Here is an 18,126-nt window from a genome sequence, read left to right as displayed (position 1 = left end):
ATGGACCGCGTGAACATGAGCATAGCCATCCTGCCCATGAGCAAACAGTTTGGCTGGGATAGCGCCACCATCGGCCTTGTCCAGTCATCCTTTTTCTGGTGCGGCCTCCTCCACATGCTTTCCTTTGCCTTGCTCTCTGCACATCAGGCCAAAATTGTGATGGATGCAGCAACGCGAACATTCAAGATGTCTCTTCTTCACTGAAAAGGACTGCAAAGGCCCGGCTCATTTGTACATAGATACATGTCAATGGCTTTGTGCAATTCGGGCGTATTGGGCAAGGTTTAGCACAAGTTGCCTGTGCTGTAAGCTGTGCCATTTCATGAACGAACTTCCTCATTGCTTGGCTGTGTTCCGCGCAGGGGTTACCTCACCACGCAGGTGGCAGGCGGCGTGTGGGCAGACAAATACGGCGGCAAGACAGTCCTGGGCTTTGGGGTCATCTGGTGGAGCATAGCAACCGCTCTCACCCCCCTGGCAGCCTCCCTGGGACTGCCAGCGCTGCTCTTTGCGCGCGCATGCATGGGCGTTGGCGAAGGCGTCGCCATGCCCGCCATGAACAATCTGCTGTCTAGGTGCGCGCATGTGCCAGCACCCTGTCAGCATGTGCCGACAACCTGTCAGCATGCGCTCTCAAATGCCTGCTACAGTGCAAGTGTCATGCGCGGAACTGTCTGCACAATTTATGGTTGGTGTAACATGGTGACTTGAAATGCTACCCAAGAGTGACTCATACGGTGAGGCATTATGTAGATATTTAACCTCTTGATTGGTATCATCAGTGTGCACTGTTTCTCTCAAAATGTGCAGCGTACAGTATGACCTGGCGCCTTGCGGATTATGACTATTCGCACATGCTGAATTGGGGTGTGGTTGCAGGTGGGTGCCAGTGCAGGAGCGGTCCAGGTCACTTGCGCTCGTGTATTCTGGCATGTACACAGGCTCAGTCCTGGGGCTGGCAGCATCACCTCACCTCATAGAGGTGCGAGCCTGCAAAGAACACCATCTTGTTTGGCTCAGACAGATGTCTCTTGACACAACTCAATCCTCCTGCTCTGGGAATTCCGCTTTTATGGTTGTTATGCTGAGCATGCCATCCATGCGTCTGGGTGCTTAATGCCCTCTCTGTCGGCCTGTGCAAAGAAGTCAACAGCGCTCAGCGGCTGAGCAGGTGCTCCTTCTTGACCTGTGCTTCGTACGCTTGAGGTTGCTTGTCATCCGGACCCTTGACCCAGCCTGTGTTGGTGCAGTGGCTGACGTGGCCGAGCGTGTTCCACATCTTTGGCAGCGTCGGCGTGCTCTGGTTCCTGCTGTGGGAGTGGCAGGCCAGCAGCTCGCCCGACGAGGACAACCGCTGCTCTGCAGAGGAAAAGGCACTCCTCGTCGCCAACACACCCATCAGCAGGGTATACCCCTTTACAGACTATATCTTCAGTGCACTGTCTCTGACAAAAACAATTCTTTCTGATGAGATTGATTGGAAAACCACTGGATGATGCTATGCTGGCTACCTTGGAATGTGATTGGCATGATAAAACGCCAGTCACTGCAGACAAACTCGTTGGCTTCAGTGCCAGGCACAGGTTTTTTCAGGCTGTGCAACGTGGTATCGGCATGCATGCTTGATAAATCTGTGCTGAGTGCAGACTCGGGGAGAACCAATCCCATGGAAGCTGCTGCTGTCAAAGGCTCCAGTCTGGGCGCTCATCGTTTGCCACTTCTGCCACAATTGGGGCACTTTCATCCTGCTCACATGGATGCCCATGTACTATAATCAGGTACATTGCAATCACCCTAAGCACCCTTTATATTGCTCCCTGGCTTTTGTATTGGGATATGGATGCTGTCATGCAGTCAAAGCCTCTGCCATACATCGTTGAGAGGCTCCAAATCACAAGAACTGGCGTATTGTCTCCACTTGGTGATCCAAAGAGCTTCAAAAGTTTATCTCTTCATGATTTGCAGAACGTGATCATAAACCGACTCAAGCGGCTCTGTTCTAAACTGCAGGTGTTAGGTTTTGATCTTTTGAAGAGCGGGATCTTCAGCGTGCTGCCCTGGATCACGATGGCTGTCTTTGCCAATGTTGGTGGCTGGCTGGCAGACACCATGGTCTCGAAGGGCGTTTCTGTCACACGCGTCCGCAAAATCATGCAGACGGTGCGGGGCCAATCTTTGACATCATGCACTGTCCTGGCTCGTCTTGTCTTGTTTTCGCAATGTCATTCAATTATGCCTCTCTCCCGATTACAACCTGGATACATCTGGACTTTCAGCCTTCAGCCTCGTGATCCTGGACAACCTCCAAAACCAAATGTAGCAATGATCTGTATCAGTGATATTGGTACTTGATGCAGATGATTGCTACATCGAGTGCCGGATGTTGTGTTTGGATATTGTCACAGTCCACTTGTCAGCTGTCAAACATTGGGGTGATAGATGCATGCACGCATGCTGCACAATTTTGGGCAGGAGTGAGATGATGTGGGAAACAGGAAAAGTATGCTTCACTTGGAGTTGAGCTGAATTTTCTCTGTTTGTTTCGCAGATTGGCTTCATGGGCCCAGCTATTTTCCTGACGAGGCTGGGCTCAGTGTCAACGCCAATGGGAGCAGTGGCATGCATGATGGCCTCTCAGGGCCTGGACTCCTTCTCACAGTCAGGCCTCTACTCCAACCATCAGGTCAGCCTCCTAGCAGCTTGACGAAGGGAAAGAAAATTTTCTGATGCATTTTCCAAAAGTATGCCAGCCTGCATGCAGAAGACTCTGGTGTTGCATGTATTTGCAGCAGCCTTTATCTGAAGATTGCCTGTCATACGAGCGCCTGATGCAAGATCTGCTGCGTGTGCATGCATAGAGCACTTGATAGATTTGGATTTGAAATAAACATTGACTGTTGTTGTGCAGGACATTGGGCCGCGGTACTCTGGGGTGCTGCTGGGAATGTCCAACACAGCTGGCGTGCTGGCAGGTACACTCAAAGCCTCCAAGAGCTTCTGCTTTCACTGCAATCCAATGTGAACCTTCCAAGTAATGGTGTCTTGCATGCAATGCTTGCCATGCACAACTAGCATGTAAAAGAAGGGCCACTTGGGATGACAAGGCACTGCTGCAAGCTAATACAGAGTCATTACGAGCCCTATCGTCCATCAATTAGTGGCGGGGCCGAGAATTCAGTACTTTAGCGCGACCATGCCCAGCCTTTCAAAGGAGCTTGACAAGTGACAGACCGCAGATACGCTATATTAGCAATGTAGCACATCGAATGAAGATTGATTTTGTGAAGAGACCAACGTGGGATTCATCGGCTGTAAAGGTGGAAGTGCATGGCTATGGCTTTTGCTGCAACAAAACTTTTAGCTTTGGTGCTACCACAAAAGTTGAGGACATGTGTGCTGGCAGGTGTGCTGGGGACAGCAGCTACTGGGCTTATTTTGGCCAACGGCTCCTGGGACGACGTTTGGGGCGTTGCTGTCGCCCTGTACCTTGTGGGCACAGTTGTCTGGAATGTCTTCTCCACCGGGGAGCAGATCTTTGACTAGGCATGACTTTCTAGCTGACAAGATACCTCGTGCTGCATTCCATCGGAGGTGCAGCGTTGACCAGATGCAGGTCAGGAAGGCAGGGGTGATTGCCAAAGGCTGCTTGATTTCCAAGGTGCACTTGCAGACCTGAAAACTTCGTCAGGAGACTTCAGAAAATGGTTGCGTGCTGTTGCCCTGTGGCCACATCAGGACAGAGCATCGTGTTCAGCAATCTGGAGCGGCATCATAATACATTTTTGAACCTGTTCTGAAGAACATGTTATCCCGGCACCACAGGGGAAGCATCAATTGCAGCGTTGGTTTGACTGCAATTTTGACTGGCAGCATGGAGCTTATTCCTGCTGTCTAGATCTACTGCAAGCTGCACGCTTGGAGGACACAAAGTCTCTGCTGTTTTTGGCACTGTATCTGGAAATGTAAGTCGACTCGCGTAGCATATATCTGAAAGAAGTGATCCTCTCTTGGGTTCTGCAACTTTTTTCCTGTTGTGACAATTTGCCTGATTGTGTCTGATTCTTCCGCTAGTGACACTTAGCCTGGGGATGCTCAGCATTTTAGGTGCTGATGAGTATTTCCATACGGATGCTTCTGCATGCTTCCATAGGTGCTCCAGTAGTTGGATTTTGCCTCTGGTGTTAGTCATGGTCAGCCAGCCAAGGTCGACAGCATGTAGGTAGTCTAGAATGCACGTGGGTACGATGGTGCGCCATATCATATTGCTCCATCCCAGGGGTCTTATTACGTGAGGAGAGGTGTATAACGGCTGCTATCCTCAGTTGCACACCTGCTTCAGGTGAACTTGCTACAGAAGTAATAGTACTATTCAATCACGTCACTGGTCCACTGTCAAGTATCAAGTGCGTCTGCAGACAGGCTTGTAAAATAGAAATACAATGCACATAGAATTCCTACCCCTGCCCTAGAGATCTTGTCATGTTTCATGCATACTAGGCCATCCCATGCTGGTTTAAACTTCTGCAGTGGCTATCATGGGTATGTTGACAAGTGCCCCTCACGCCAGATGCTACTCTGTTGGCAAGCACACATGCAGAAAATTCTTTGTTCGTCAATACAGGCACGCCATCCGAGAGTCCTATCCAACAGCACGTCCTCAAATGGTAGCAGATCTGCCCCTCTGCACTCCCCTTTCAACCCTCCAAATTGCTCAGGGTCTAGGACTCCAAACATCCTCACAGCCCACAATCTGCCTGCCGGCTGTCAGCATTGCTGATTTCCCTCTATGCGGCCACTGGACTCCCCAGCAACTTAAGCAACGCTGGCTCCAATGATGGCGCCGCACGCAGTGCAGACAGAAACCAAGGCAGCATCGCCTATTGGCAAATTATTACGCTGACAGCGCTGCTCGGTACCTGAAGCACGCGCCGCCACTTCATGCTTCGCATGCTTTGCGCTCTGCTCTCAAATCTTGAAGCAGGCGCCGCCGACGCGCCATGCTTTGCCTGCTTTGGGCTGCTTACTCTTCAAGCAGACACCGCCACGCCACCGCTTTGCATGCTGCGCTCAGTTCTTGAAGCAGTTGCCGCCGGAGAAGCAGACGGAGAGGAAGATGACGAGGGCCAGGATGAGGATGATGAGAATGACGATGAGCCACATCTTCTTGTGCTGCCACCACATCTTGCGCCGCAGCGCCACTCCAGTGCGGTGGAACCGGTCCGCCTGATTGGCCAGGAACTCAGTCAGTCAGTCAGTCACTTTTAATCGTGCGTAGTGTTTGAGGAAAACACTACAAACTCATATTGTACTTCTCTGGGCCAGGGTGACCTCCTGCCCATGATGTATCATTCAAAGTTGAAAGTAACCGATGTCCTTCCGTTGCCCAAGCCAAGCCAGCCCTGTCTTGTGCACTCCCTGCTATGCCCCAGCTAGAGGTTATCTGGGTACTAAGGAACAGAGATTATAAACACACTACATTGCTTCTAAGCAACATAAGGCTAACCCGATCCCTGACTCTGGTTCTTTGAGTCAGCGCCCAGCATGCCATCCACACACTCAGAAAGATCAATGTCGATAGCACCAATAAGACATCCTGGCAGAAGAACTGCACCTGGTTGCGCAGGTTGTCCGTTTTGTCCACCAGGTTCTCAATCCGCTCACCCCGCGCCAGCACCTGCACAAGGGAATGAACCCAATGAAAAGACAGAAGCATACACCTCAAAACTGCAGATGAACACTGAATAGTCAGCGGCATAGTCATGCAATCTGCACTACTCAAATTGCTTGGGTCTTGGTCGAGCGCAGAAGCACCCAGCTGAGGTACATGACTGGCACGACTGGACAGCAAGTCATGAGACAAATGATGCCCCCCTTGTTTCTCATGCCTGCATGGGAGCTGTCCTTGCACAACCTCTGTGGAGGTGAGGTGAAAAGGGGACCAGCACCTGCTCAATATTGTCCACCATGACATTCTTGACCTCGTCCACCTTCTTCTGCAGGCCGGCCACCTTGGACAGCTCCTCTGGATGCTCCATGCAGTAATCCATGTGGTATTTCAGCCGCGGCCTGCCACAATTTATCTGTGATTAAATTGCTGGTGGTAGGTATATGATTTTTGTGATCGAACGAGTTGCACGACTCTGCAGAAATGCAACAAGAGTGGTCTCCTACGCAGTCCAAGAATCGGGGCACAGTGCTGAGTGGATCTGCTCACCCGAACGCCCTGTCCAGGCTGCCTGCCTGTGCCGTCCGTGACTTTTCGGCATATTTCTGGTTGAACTCGTTCTTCACGTTCTCCAAGAACGCAAAGGGCACTTGACGTCCAAATCTGCTCCACAAGACAAAGCACTCAAGCAAGCTCGGTGTCAAGAAAAAGAATGTCCATATATAACGGCGATACAAAATAAATAAGAAAGAAGTGCGCAGCAACTTGCACCGAATTGGAGAGAACAGTCATGTACAAGGTCTGCCAGGAAAAGATACTGACTCACCCTTCATCAGCCACGACGAGGAAAGTGTAGCCTCCATCTATGAGGAAATTGAACGAGTGCTGGTTGGCTGTAAATGTAAATTTGTTGTTTCCACTGGGCACCCTGTCCAAGCACTGGACAGCTACAGACTTGAAGTTGCCTGTGAACTGTGGCCCTGTGTGGTCTGCTAGCACTGCCGTCTCCCTTGCCACGAATGCATATATGAGCGGCATGACGAAGAACTCCCTCACGCTCGAGAGGCCGGGTTTGTCCCCAAACCCCTAGTATATGTTGCCCAGATGAAGCAATAGGAGCCTCAAGCAGGTGGTCTGTTCTCGCACTACAGCTCAAACAAAACGGATCTGCAGCTTCAAGAATGACTTTACGCTTTCTTAGAATGTTTATGTGAAGACTTGATCGTCAGAGGCTTTTCGCATGATGGAAAGAAATTGAGGGAGCGCGCAAAATGACCAACGAACACGGACTCGCAGGAACGCCGCTCACGGTGTGCCGCAGTCTAATCTTGGGATCTATCCTCTTCCAACGAAAGAATAGGTATTCAATGAATTGCATGAGCTGTTCGGACTCAATTTCTTGATCTTAGCATATGAGTCTAGCTGCCATTGGTCCAAGACGATGATCTGCTCATTTGGGAAGCATTCTCAAAGCCTTGTTGATCTGCGCACATGTCAGACAGTGCCACCATCCTTGCCTGGCGCAGGAGTTAGGTATTCGTCCGCAAATATCCGTCAATGCGTCCTAAGATTTCAATGTGACCAGCCTGATATCAGGGCCAATCTACAAATTCAGAGAGAAAGCACTGCCAGATCCGTTCTTTGCAGAAGTCACGCAGAGATCGACCAAGACTTCATAGATGCTATAAATGAGGTGGATGAAAAGTTCTAGTCATTGCTCTCTCATCTGTACTGCCGGCGAATTGTGATTGAGCTTGGGGACCAGAGCTCGAAATATCTCGTTTTATTCATGAGACCAATTTTCCTTGTGTTGTTCTGAACAGGCGTCCAACCAGACACTGGCGGCCATGCTGGACAACAGTGAGGCCGAGGCCGCCAGGGTGGCGGCAGAGCTCCAGGACATGCGCATGTATCTCGAGGCTGAGGGCGACCTGGAATCCAGCCTGTTCCTCAAAACACTCCAGGTGCTCCAACTCTTCTTTGTACCTCATGATCATGCCTTAAGATGCTGTGCACATCGTCCTGTAATACAGGCAGACGCTTCCATTTAAGCACAGTACAGAGCATGCAGTATTGATCTCCTGGTCAGGGAGGCTGATTTGCCAGCATGGTAGCTTGTCATGTGAATGAAATATGTAACTGCTGGGTGTGGCAGGGCATGCTTCACCACACTCTGCTCAAGGATGCTGGAAAGCTGGAGGGCATGTACCAGCAAGCACTCAACCGCATCTGCAACCAGGCACGCCTCTCCCCGCATGCCTTCATACCACATGCGCGGCACTCTGGTCAAATTTTGGTGCAGCAACGTCCTGCTGTGGACAGCAAACTAGCAGTGTGCCATGCAGCTTGACGAAGCATACATGGCTCAAGGAAGCACCTTAGCATGTCCAGCATCTTTTTGAAATTCACAAGGTACCTGGCGCCCCATAGACAGGATTACCGTATCTCAACAAGCATACCTGCATGTCATGTACCAGCGTGCAGAATCAAGAGAACATTGCACCCGGTAGGGTCTAGAACCCATTCCATATACCACCCCTGCACTAAAGGGTCTAAACTTAACAATTCACCCCCAAGCAGGTGGCTGGGAGCGAGTGGAGGCTGACGGAGGAGGGCAAGAACGCGGAGCTGCCAGACGAGGAGCCCAGCTTCTCCACCTGGGATGATGTCATGGGCAAGAAGGGGCGCGCCAGTTCTGGCTCCCAGGCATCCACTAGCGCTCCAGTCAACTCTGGCGCAGGCGTCAGGGACACCACCTTCTACAGGTAACAAATACACTCCCAGTTATGACCAATCTAGATATAACAAAAATCAAGTGATTGTACATTGGACAGGTGGGTACACACCCATGGAAAGAGCTCTTAGAATCTATGCTCTGCAGAAAGGCATTTATTTGTGCAATCCTTTACTCTGACTTCCAGAACAATCATGCAAAGGTTGCTTCTGATATTCAAATTAGGAGGCGGTTGTCAACATGATGCAAGCATGGTCTGATATTTAATCTCAGATGTGAGGGGCTTGTTGTGTGGCAGGCTATTGGAGGTGGCAGAGAGTGCCTCAGCGGCAGAGATCAAGGCGGCGTACCGTGCAAAGGCACTGAAGGTACATCCGGACGTGAGTTCAGCGCCGGACGCGACGGAGAAATTTGCAGAGCTGAGTCATGCTTATGGTGAGTCAGGGGTCATTTGCACCAGCGCCATTGGAGCCGCCGTCCTCCGGACTGTGCATACAGGTTTATGGAGTCAAGGGTTTGCAAAATTAAGCAAAAGATTGCCTGAAATGCCTGCAAGCATAACAGGGTATCAATTTGCTGAGCCATTGAGCTTTCACCTTTCTTCCTGTCCTGAGGACCCCCAGAGCAGCACATCTGGACATTCTGATGGGTTCATTGCCCCATCTGTGGAGCTTGACTTGTTCACATGATGACTCTGCCATGACATGCAATCATTTGTGCTGCAGATGTGCTGTCAGACGCGACGGCGCGGTCCCTCTATGACAGATTTGGACCAGAAGGCATGAAGCAGCAAGCAGGCGCCGACTCCGGCCGCGGCAATGCTCGGGAGGTGAGCAGCTCTGTACTGGGTGAAAGGCCAGGATCTCAATTTGAGAAGAAGTTATCAGTGAGGAGACCCTTTTGTTTGACCTAGCCTCCTGCTCTTGACGTTGCTTTTAGTGGGCAGTATCAGGATGACAAGATACATTCGTGCATTTTGGGAGCATGGTCGAATGGAGCAAGTGCAGGACAGAAAGAATCAGCTCAGGAATGCAGGAGTCAGATGTTGCAGGAAGTAAGGAATGAGCAATGCATCAATCAGGCTCTGCTGGGGCTGAATCAGCTTGTTGGATGATGTGGCAGGCATGGGATGAGTTCAAGCCCTACAAGAAGGAGAACAAGAGGACCAAAGCGCGGGATGCAGCTCGTGCCTCAGTTTCCATGGACGACGCAGATGCACAAGTGGCAGACGACGGGTGAGTCATGCTTCGTGCTCTTCCTCACATGCAGGTCAAAGACATGGATCTTGACCCTCTTTTTTTGCGGCATGTGGTTGTTGCACAGCAGCAAGACTTGTCCCCTAAGCATGCAAGCGCAGCAAAGGGTAGAAAGGCATGTACAAATTGTGTCTGAGACCTTCACTGTGATAAATTCCTCGGTCTTCTCTGTCATTCCATGTTGCATGCTGGGAGCCTGGCAGAGTCATAATGCGAATCTGCGCCTGCAGGCTTCCACAGTTTGGAGACGTGGTTGAGTATCCGCTGCGGGAAATTGAGATGCGGGAACTGCAGGACGGCCGCACAGCCGGGGTGCGCCGAAACGCACTTCACAGCACCCCTGAAAACATTGCAAGCGGATGACTGCCGGCGGAATCTGTTTCACAACGAAGCTGAGGTCAGGATGCTAGAATATGGAGGGCAAGGTGCAAGGTGCCCTTCCTGGTGCTTTGCTAAAGGGGGAGAGCTAATTTTCTATATCAAGCGCTGCAGTGGAGCTTGTCCGACAGAGATGCATCCCCGGCTGGCATCCTGGAGAGGTGCACAGTTGCGCTGGCTCTTGTGCACAGCAGAGCTGGGCCAAACAGGCTGGGGTGGGAGTGGTGCAGGTGGGCTTGGTGGTGGGGCGCAACATGGACAGAGGAGATGCGAAGAAGCTGCCGCCTGATCAGTTGGACCTCTGTGAGATAGAGCCTCTGCGCCAGGAGGAGACTGGCTCTGAGAGGTGTTGCCCAGATGGTTTCCATGCGATGCACCTCACTGAGAAAGTGAAGATACTTTGTTGAGTTTGTCAAGAAGTGCGCAGTAGAATTTCCTTGCTGGCCTTCGGTTGACATGTGGATTTTGAGTTTCAGCGTTCATATTTTCAGTCGTTCACTGAGCATGCATGTTCTGCTGGTCTTCGCGCTGCCTATTTGGAATGGATGTGTGCATCCTCTTTAGGGATATCAGCATGGCTTTGGTGTCTATATTCTGTCTGCATCCAGTCGTGGTGGCCTTTCCTACACGGCCATTTGTAGGGGCAGGTACATCCGTTTGTCCAGGGTCTGTACGAGAGGCAGCGTGATTGTTTGATGCAGCGTGGCTTGTCATGGTCACAGGTGGTTTCCGGACGACTTGGGCATCCCATCCTTTGCGCGGCTGGGGGAGCTCAGGAAACTGCCGGTGCTGGACTATGACGGCCGGTATGACATATGGGTCATCAATGCCCCCTTGTCTGAGGGGTGTGGGGGGCCAGAACTGCCAGAGGAGATCATGCTGTGAGATTGCTGCTCCGTTATTAATGTTGCCCATCCAGTTCCTAGGATCTAGGTACGTCCAGCAACACGTGTATCAGGTTTCTCCATGCTGTGCGGTCATGGTACTTTCTCCACAAATGCAATGGCAATCAAATGGACTCCAAACGCTCCCTAACGTAGTCATTCCAGCTCTGCTGAGGTCTGCCCCTGACCCCAGTCACACTCATTGTGCCTAACATCATCTGCAATGGCATTTTTGTATGTTCTGTGTGACTGCTGCTTGCTAATCTGTCACTGGAATTCCGTTTTGCCTTGTTTCAATGCGTGGATGAGATCAATGATGCTGGCTACCAGACTCTCAAGGGCATTCATCAGACTGTAATCCAAACATGTCTCTCAACAGGGGAGTCCCACTGACACCTCCAAAGTAGCTACCAAGTAGCAATTACTGGTTACCTGGGATCGCATGCACACACCAGGGTTTATGGCCAAGACACATATGCTTGCTGTCCTGCCTGCCCTTCAAGCTTGAAGCTTAAGCTGTCAAACTCCAAAGGCTGTGCTAGGAACGCAGCCCACTGCACCCTCAGTGGCCCCAGCTTGGCTAAAGTATTACTCCTTATAAGGGATCCCTTCCGAATTAGCATTATGCTCATGTTGGCTGCTGATCCCGCGACTGGGAAGTTCTCCAGGCCATCATCTGCTGTTAGAATGCTCTGCGGCGTACACATAAGGAAGAGCTCAATCGAGAATGGAATTGGAGCAAATCCAACAGATCTGCCACTGAAGAGGAGATAGAGAGAGAGAAACATTACATCGTACCATCCAATATATTATATAAGGCTGATTAGATGTCCACTGCATCTAAACCATTATTTTTATATTATTTCTACACGCCTTTCCAACCCATGAGGATCAGGTGCGTAGCATTACTAACTCGGTCTAATGAGAGTCTAATGAAGGAGCCACAACTTACCAGATGATCACTGGACGTGGCAGCAGGCATGGCAGTGCCTAGTAGATTGGCGGCGAGGTTGGCTTGGGGTCTGGCGGACCCAGCCACTTGTTCAGCTTCTTGGCGATCCATTCATTGGGCAAGATGCCATGCGTCTCTTTCTGTCCCATCAGCTTCCGCTCCTCATGCTTCTCACTGCGCCCACATGCTGAGTCAGCATTCTTGACTGCACTCAAGGCAGGAACCTGTGGGTCCTGCCCTGTGCATGCATGACCTGCGCATCCTTTCACGCAACCTGTGCAATTCTTGAATCACATAATTGTTCAAAGCAAGCTTGCTCGCCGCTCAATGCTGTGGCGTCTCTTGTGCAGCCTCACAGGGCCCTGTTATATAGCAGGTCACGCAAACGGTCAACCCATTATTCGCTGCAAACAGAACTTGAATGTCAGGGTGTGATTCTGTTGTCTAGCATGCTTCATGTGACAATTAAGGGTGCCTGCTCTCCGGTGCACGGTGTAGTGACGCCCACAGTATGAACTTTTCCAAGGTCTGCTCAGTGCAAATTGTTCTGGACCCAACAGCGGGTGATCACCAGAACCGGTCAAACTCACCTGATGAGCTTCTGTGCTGCCTGCTGCTCCAAGCTGGTTGGGCAGGGGCCAAAGCCTGCCATCACACCGGAGGCCTTTCCAGGTCCCGTGCTGTCTGGGTCAAGCATGCGCTGCCGCATCAGGATACCAGTCAACACTGCGCATCACCAAGTCATAGCTTGTCAGGTGAGCAGTCTTAGACTTGGGGCAGGATTAGGAATGAAGTGTGCAGTGCAGGCACGCCCTGCAGGCAATTATACTGAGCAGGTTCTTCTGTTTCAAGACGCTCTTTGACTGGCTGATATCAATAGCACAGGGAAGGGCAAACGTTGCAGAAAATAGGTTGAACGTTCCGGAAGGCTGAGGCTGAAGGAACCTCGCAACCTCAGCTTCGATGCAGGTGGTGTCTTTCTGCAAAATTTGCAATTGGATGAACTCGATTCTTACCTGTAAAAACTCCTGCTAGCGTGAGGTATATAGGCACCCTTTTGGGGTGCTTGTACCTCGTATGCATACTTGCTGCTTCTGCTGTGCTGGGTCGCTCATCTGGACCTCCCATTTGCAGCCGATCAGATGCATAAAATCTTGTTCAGACTTCAATCTCACAGCATTCGACGCACAATAACTTGTGCCTTTGTCGTGCTTATCATGTTCGTACAGACTGTCGAGCGCCAAATCACTGCCGAATAAGCATGCATGAGCATGCAGACTCTGAGCAGCAGCTGGCGTTCCGTAAATTCATCAGTGAGAAAGCTCCCCATTTCTAGGTTAAAATCCAGCGTGAGGTTAAGTGTTGAGTCCTCTATGCTTAAGTGCATATTCCTCTATCCAAGCTTAGGTCATGCAGCTGAGCTTGCCAATTGGTAGAGTGCACGCTCATGAGCATGCCGGCAATGCATTCGATGCCAGCCGTGCAATTACAAGCCTTGAGGGCTGCATGCAGGACGTTGTGACCCATCAAATGAGATGTCATTTAGATCAGCTGCCCCTTACAAGACCAACATACGTCATGCAATGGGCCATTGGCAATGGCCACACTCTGAATCTCAGAAGGCCCTAGCCAGCCCACAAGCCACACAGCTGTGCGATGCCAATCCCAGGTCAGTACGTCCCATGGGGCCTCTGATCAATGTCGGCCTGCTTCCCCTGGCTAAGATTGATTAGGATTGTCATATGGCTGTGCACCGAACTGTGCGGGGACAGTAACTCCGAAACTGTGGCACACATTGTTACGGAGCAGGATCTAGATCCCCAAAGAAAACCAATAATGACCATGCACCAGTTGCATACACGTCCAAACAATAGAAAAGGTGCGCCTGGAGCATGCATTGTACACAGCAAAGGAATGTTACCACTCAATAAGTAGCTTATACTTCCACCATGCACTGAAGAACCACGATGAGCTTATTGGTTTAGACCACGCGGCAGCAATGAGATGGCCTTTCCGTAAGAACCGTTTTGCATTACAGCAGGTCACGAAAGGACTAGCTGGGCAGTGAGCACAATGTCTCTCCTCTGCAGTGTCCTATAAGCTAAGATGTCCCTGTACTTATGCAGGGTCTTGCCTGCCTGATGGCAGTGGAAGCCATGTGGCCTCCAACATGCTTGCACAGGAAGTCTTACTCCGGGGAAAAATGGCTCTCCAGCAGGAACACCAGAATCTCCTTCCACAAGATGTTGCAGAAGTCTAGCTGCAGCTGCTGCACAGATTCCCTCGGATGTATCGTTCTGGTGCTGCAGCATGCATCTCACTTGTTCTGCTCAGGCCTGGTGCCCAGTACTTCCCCGATCTTCTTGGGCATCGTCTCATTTCCCAGGATGCCGTGGCTCTCCATGCCCTTGTGCATGCCTGTCTCCCTGCACAGCCAATTACCAAGGTGTAAGCATGAGTGCATGGCAAAACCACAAGCTATAAATGGCACACCACAGAGGATATGCGGCCTGTTCTGCCAGGGCCAGTGAAAGCCAACTACGCTGCAAAGAGACTGCAAAGAAAAAAAAAGTAAATACTGTTGAGGACACCCCACAGCCCTGAAAGGAAATGTGCACAAGGGTGTGTGGCTGGTGCTACTGTTGAGAACAGCCGTGTTCAATAGGGTTTCTCCATTCTGATCATCGCATCAGCATTGAACCTCAATGGGGGGGTGAGTATGGAAGCAAGGTTACCTTGAGAGCTTGCGGGTGGCTGTCTCCTTGTGCTCGTGACCCTCTGCTGCCATGCTGCTCCTCTCTTCAGCCACAGGGTCCTTCCTCAGTGCCCTACTGCCCTCTGTAGAGGGGTGATTTGCATTCCACCAAAGATACGATGCTGCACCTGCAATGCATGATGAACGTTAAATGCCATACAGGTTGCCGCTCAACTCAGCACACTGAAATTTTGCAACATCAGAGGCACGTTTGTCCATCGCGATGCCTGTGACTTGTCAGCATCTTGATCCTGTAATCCAGTCAATTGTCTAGGATGATATCACAATATCAGTAGAAGCATTGAGATTGGCTATTCACTGCTGCCATTCGCACTTGGTGGCAATATAATCACTGCCCACCCACAGAGAAGCTAGACGTCGAAAGCAGTGCACCTGCAAATGTCGCGCCAACCACGATGTACAAAGGCACCCTCTTTGGCTGGAACCAGGTGCGAGCAGTGCTGGCTACCTCCTGAGAAGTGCTGGCCACCATACTGCAGATCAAGTGTCCACGGCTTAATACCCTGATATCAGTGCTGCAACTGCTGCTCTGTCAAAGTGCACGTCTAATGGATCTGCGCAAGGATTCCTGTTGGCAAGACTGCTTGTTTTCAGAGAGGGGAGTCCTTTCTGAGGCTTGGGCACAGGTGATGATTATGCCACTCGGCGATGGCTATTTTGGGAACATCGTTCACGGGAGCTGAGTCAGCAGCGGAGGCCACAGATCTCCAAGATCGGGCCCGTATCTGGCTGCTGAACAGAGCAACGAGCCAGAATTGCGTGTGGGTGACATCAGAAATTCTGTGCAGACCCCGATTGAGGGTTACAAGAGGAGAGGCAAGACCAGCGAAGATTCCATCGAGGCAGGAAATGGCGCCAGTGCACAGGCACGCCTATCGCTGGGTCCGGCCCGACGTCTACCCATTGTTTGCTGCTGTTGGAGTTGGAGTGGCCGCAGCGGCCGTGATCATGTCGAGGAAGCTAACCGCGGTACGTGCTTCCTTAGCCGGTATCCCGACTGAAGGAAGCAATATTTTCGCGACAAAGACAGCGCAATGCAGCAAGTCCATCATTGATAATGCTCACATTTTTTAGTGTATTCAACTGCACTCCTGGATCTGAAACCGGGTCGCTTGGTACGTGTGGTGTCACCTGTTCGAAGCGCATGCATCACATGCCCTTGTTTGAGGGGTTATGCCCTGAGCGGTGCTGGCAACCTGACAGGAAATCTTTTTTAATGTTGTTTTCCACTGTTTCGTGTGTCTAGAGCAAGCTGTCCTAAAGCTAGCTGGTCCACAAGATTCACGAGGTTTCCAGGAGGCATGCAGGACTGACCATCTGATGCTTCCTCTGCTGCCCAGCATGTTGTCTACTTGAGCACAGTCGTGCTGATGGCGCAGGATCCTTCTGTGACTATGTGGCGGTCCATGCGCGGGAAGGATGTGAACGAGGATCAGGCAAACAAGTGTGATCCTCCTCCCTGAGGCTCGGTCTCTTGTCGCCGCTTCACGCTGCAGCAACCATAATTTCAATCTTTCTCTGCTGTGCTTTGATCGAAACTTGCCAAGGCCGCCTTCAGGATTCCCACATGGAAATGCACTGACTCCAATATTGTGGACAATTCTGCACAGGTACAATGACAACGTGCTGCGACGCATGGTGCATGGCCGCCCTATTGCTATTCTGCCTGACTTCAATCGCGACAACAAGGAGAAGGAGAATTTGAGTCACGCATGAAGGACACGAGAATGCTACTGGCATTGTCTACATACGCTGTATAATATGTGACATGCATGAGACCCCACCAGATATTTTCAAATGTACAGCTTTACATGTACAGCTCTGTGGAGCGCAGGAGGTCATTGAATTTTCAGGGCCTGCATCTAGGAAAGGTGTTCAAAGTGAGATTGAAGCTCCATAATGCATCACATTGTATCATGTAATTGCTCAACTGTAACATTATGCAGCTGAAGTCAGCAACACAGCGCTCTCAACAGATCTGTGCAGATCGATGTTCAAAATTATACTGCACTGCATTAGCTCAACGTAATCAGGTTGTGGAACTGCAGACGCAGGAGTTGTTGCGTCTATCTAGCCGCAGCTCTGTTCTTGCTCTGCCTTGCAGTAACAAACACACTTCCTTTATCGCCCCTGCCAATCCTAAAGTCATCATCCAGGTAGGTTGTGTCCACCCAACCCTGCACACAGCCAGACTGGTATAAATACACTATATGTAGACATAGCCTGCAGATATAGTATATCTGCAGGCTGCAAGACCAACATTTCGAACATGGGATATGCAGGTCAGAGTCAGCAAACATGGATGCGCAATGGATCTAGCATTTGATTGATTTGCAGGGCCGCTAAAAAATGAAAGAGGCAGCCCACGCGCTGGCAGGCGTGGGCAGCAATAGCCTGACATCCAGTTCTTAATTCATGCGCCAATGTATTATGAGGGAGACATCAAGGCCTGCCATCGCACCGTAGGGTTGGCAAAGCCCAAGGGTATTTTCAGGGCTGGCAGGAACCCAATCTTCAGGCTGAAGGCTGTGAACTTCACATTCACGCGCACAGCTTCCTCTGCACCTCTCTTACTGCTGCTGGGCTGCGCAGGTTCCACTGTTCCCTCCACATTCAAATACCCATCCGCAGCATTTGCAATCCTGAACTCTGCTATGTTCTCCAATCTGCCGGCCTCTCTGTCAATAATCTGTGTGATGCCCTGCACACTCAAAGGTAAAAACGGTGAGGCAAATTCAAACGGATGACTCAATAGTAAAAGGATATAGAGCACAGGGCAAGGGTCAGGATTGCAGATTATTTGAAGGTGCAGATACCAATTCCTATTCTTATGATGCAAGCAAATATCCATGCAAGGGACCATCCACCTGATGTCCGCTCCATGCTTTCCTAAGATCTGATTGTTGCAGGAGTCTTACTGCAGCAGGAGTGCAGAAAGCAAGTACTTCAAGAGAAGCAAGTAATCGCTGTCTTGTGCGCACCTTGGACGATACGGCGTTTGCTGACAAGGGCCTCAATGCTGCCAGTACAGGGCCCTCCACACCCCCAGTCCGCTTCTCCCAATTCGTGTCATCCGCTGTTCCAGGGCCTGAATGATGCAGGTTCAAAAGTCATGTATGCCTATTGTTGCGTGCAAGAAGCTGCCACAGGGCAACATGACATGTTGCAGCAATCCAAGCACGAAATGTGCATGCGCTTGCATGCACAAAATATCCTGCAGCTGCACCTGTATAGAGAAGGCTCCATCTCCCAGATAATAGCTCGCTTTGGACTGGATTTGGTGTAGGATCGAGAGCCTCAAGCGCCTCAACTTTTCTAAGGATATCACGCTGTTGCTCGCCAGTTGCCCTTTTCCCACGTTTTGTGTTTGCAACAGCCCGTCGCAGATCACTCTGCAAGGAAGCCAGCCTGGTCATATGCTCCCAAGATTCTCCTCCTCCGATTCATTCAGAGTATTTGTAAGCATTTCTAGCAAGTTTTG

At 50.8% G+C, this 18,126-nt stretch overlaps 6 protein-coding genes across 6 annotated transcripts; 3 read left to right on the top strand and 3 right to left on the bottom strand.

Annotated features, from left to right (window-relative positions):
- Window positions 1-3,981, top strand: COCSUDRAFT_53153 (putative inorganic phosphate transporter; the record flags this gene model as incomplete). Its single annotated transcript, XM_005648388.1, has 9 exons — window positions 1-98; window positions 363-575; window positions 880-982; window positions 1,251-1,406; window positions 1,647-1,778; window positions 2,011-2,160; window positions 2,549-2,683; window positions 2,909-2,972; window positions 3,404-3,981. The coding sequence occupies 9 exons, from the start codon at window positions 1-3 to the stop codon at window positions 3,541-3,543; spliced, it is 1,191 nt and encodes a 396-aa protein (XP_005648445.1). The 3' UTR covers window positions 3,544-3,981.
- A 355-nt stretch (window positions 3,982-4,336) lies between these two features.
- On the bottom strand, window positions 4,337-6,905 carry COCSUDRAFT_23167 (R-SNARE protein, VAMP72-family). Its single transcript, XM_005648387.1, has 5 exons — window positions 6,492-6,905; window positions 6,215-6,328; window positions 5,946-6,066; window positions 5,612-5,674; window positions 4,337-5,223 (listed from the first exon to the last, which is right to left on the bottom strand). Exons 1-5 carry the CDS (start codon window positions 6,701-6,703, stop codon window positions 5,068-5,070), a joined length of 666 nt encoding a protein of 221 aa, XP_005648444.1. The 5' UTR covers window positions 6,704-6,905; the 3' UTR covers window positions 4,337-5,067.
- Window positions 6,906-7,512: 607 nt separating this feature from the next.
- On the top strand, window positions 7,513-10,918 carry COCSUDRAFT_41254 (DnaJ-domain-containing protein; the record flags this gene model as incomplete). The annotated part of the gene is made up of 9 exons (XM_005648386.1): window positions 7,513-7,629; window positions 7,821-7,961; window positions 8,246-8,430; window positions 8,698-8,834; window positions 9,125-9,228; window positions 9,522-9,634; window positions 9,886-9,967; window positions 10,264-10,379; window positions 10,756-10,918. 9 exons carry the CDS (start codon window positions 7,513-7,515, stop codon window positions 10,916-10,918), a joined length of 1,158 nt encoding a protein of 385 aa, XP_005648443.1.
- Window positions 10,919-11,907: 989 nt separating this feature from the next.
- COCSUDRAFT_41253 (hypothetical protein) lies at window positions 11,908-14,657 on the bottom strand (the record flags this gene model as incomplete). The annotated part of the gene is made up of 5 exons (XM_005648385.1): window positions 11,908-12,043; window positions 12,460-12,595; window positions 12,886-13,022; window positions 14,191-14,295; window positions 14,605-14,657. The coding sequence occupies 5 exons, from the start codon at window positions 14,655-14,657 to the stop codon at window positions 11,908-11,910; spliced, it is 567 nt and encodes a 188-aa protein (XP_005648442.1).
- Window positions 14,658-15,494: 837 nt separating this feature from the next.
- On the top strand, window positions 15,495-16,361 carry COCSUDRAFT_62427 (hypothetical protein; the record flags this gene model as incomplete). Its single annotated transcript, XM_005648384.1, has 3 exons — window positions 15,495-15,614; window positions 16,025-16,089; window positions 16,256-16,361. 3 exons carry the CDS (start codon window positions 15,495-15,497, stop codon window positions 16,359-16,361), a joined length of 291 nt encoding a protein of 96 aa, XP_005648441.1.
- A 350-nt stretch (window positions 16,362-16,711) lies between these two features.
- COCSUDRAFT_62426 (hypothetical protein) lies at window positions 16,712-18,061 on the bottom strand (the record flags this gene model as incomplete). Its single annotated transcript, XM_005648383.1, has 4 exons — window positions 16,712-16,822; window positions 17,107-17,346; window positions 17,627-17,733; window positions 18,037-18,061. 4 exons carry the CDS (start codon window positions 18,059-18,061, stop codon window positions 16,712-16,714), a joined length of 483 nt encoding a protein of 160 aa, XP_005648440.1.
- Between the last annotated feature and the right edge of the window lie 65 nt (window positions 18,062-18,126).

This window comes from Coccomyxa subellipsoidea (assembly GCF_000258705.1).
Source record: "Coccomyxa subellipsoidea C-169, whole genome shotgun sequence".
Lineage (NCBI taxonomy): Eukaryota > Viridiplantae > Chlorophyta > Trebouxiophyceae > Coccomyxaceae > Coccomyxa > Coccomyxa subellipsoidea.
Note: the sequence above shows the minus strand (reverse complement) of the source record. Positions and strands in the feature narration are given on the sequence as shown.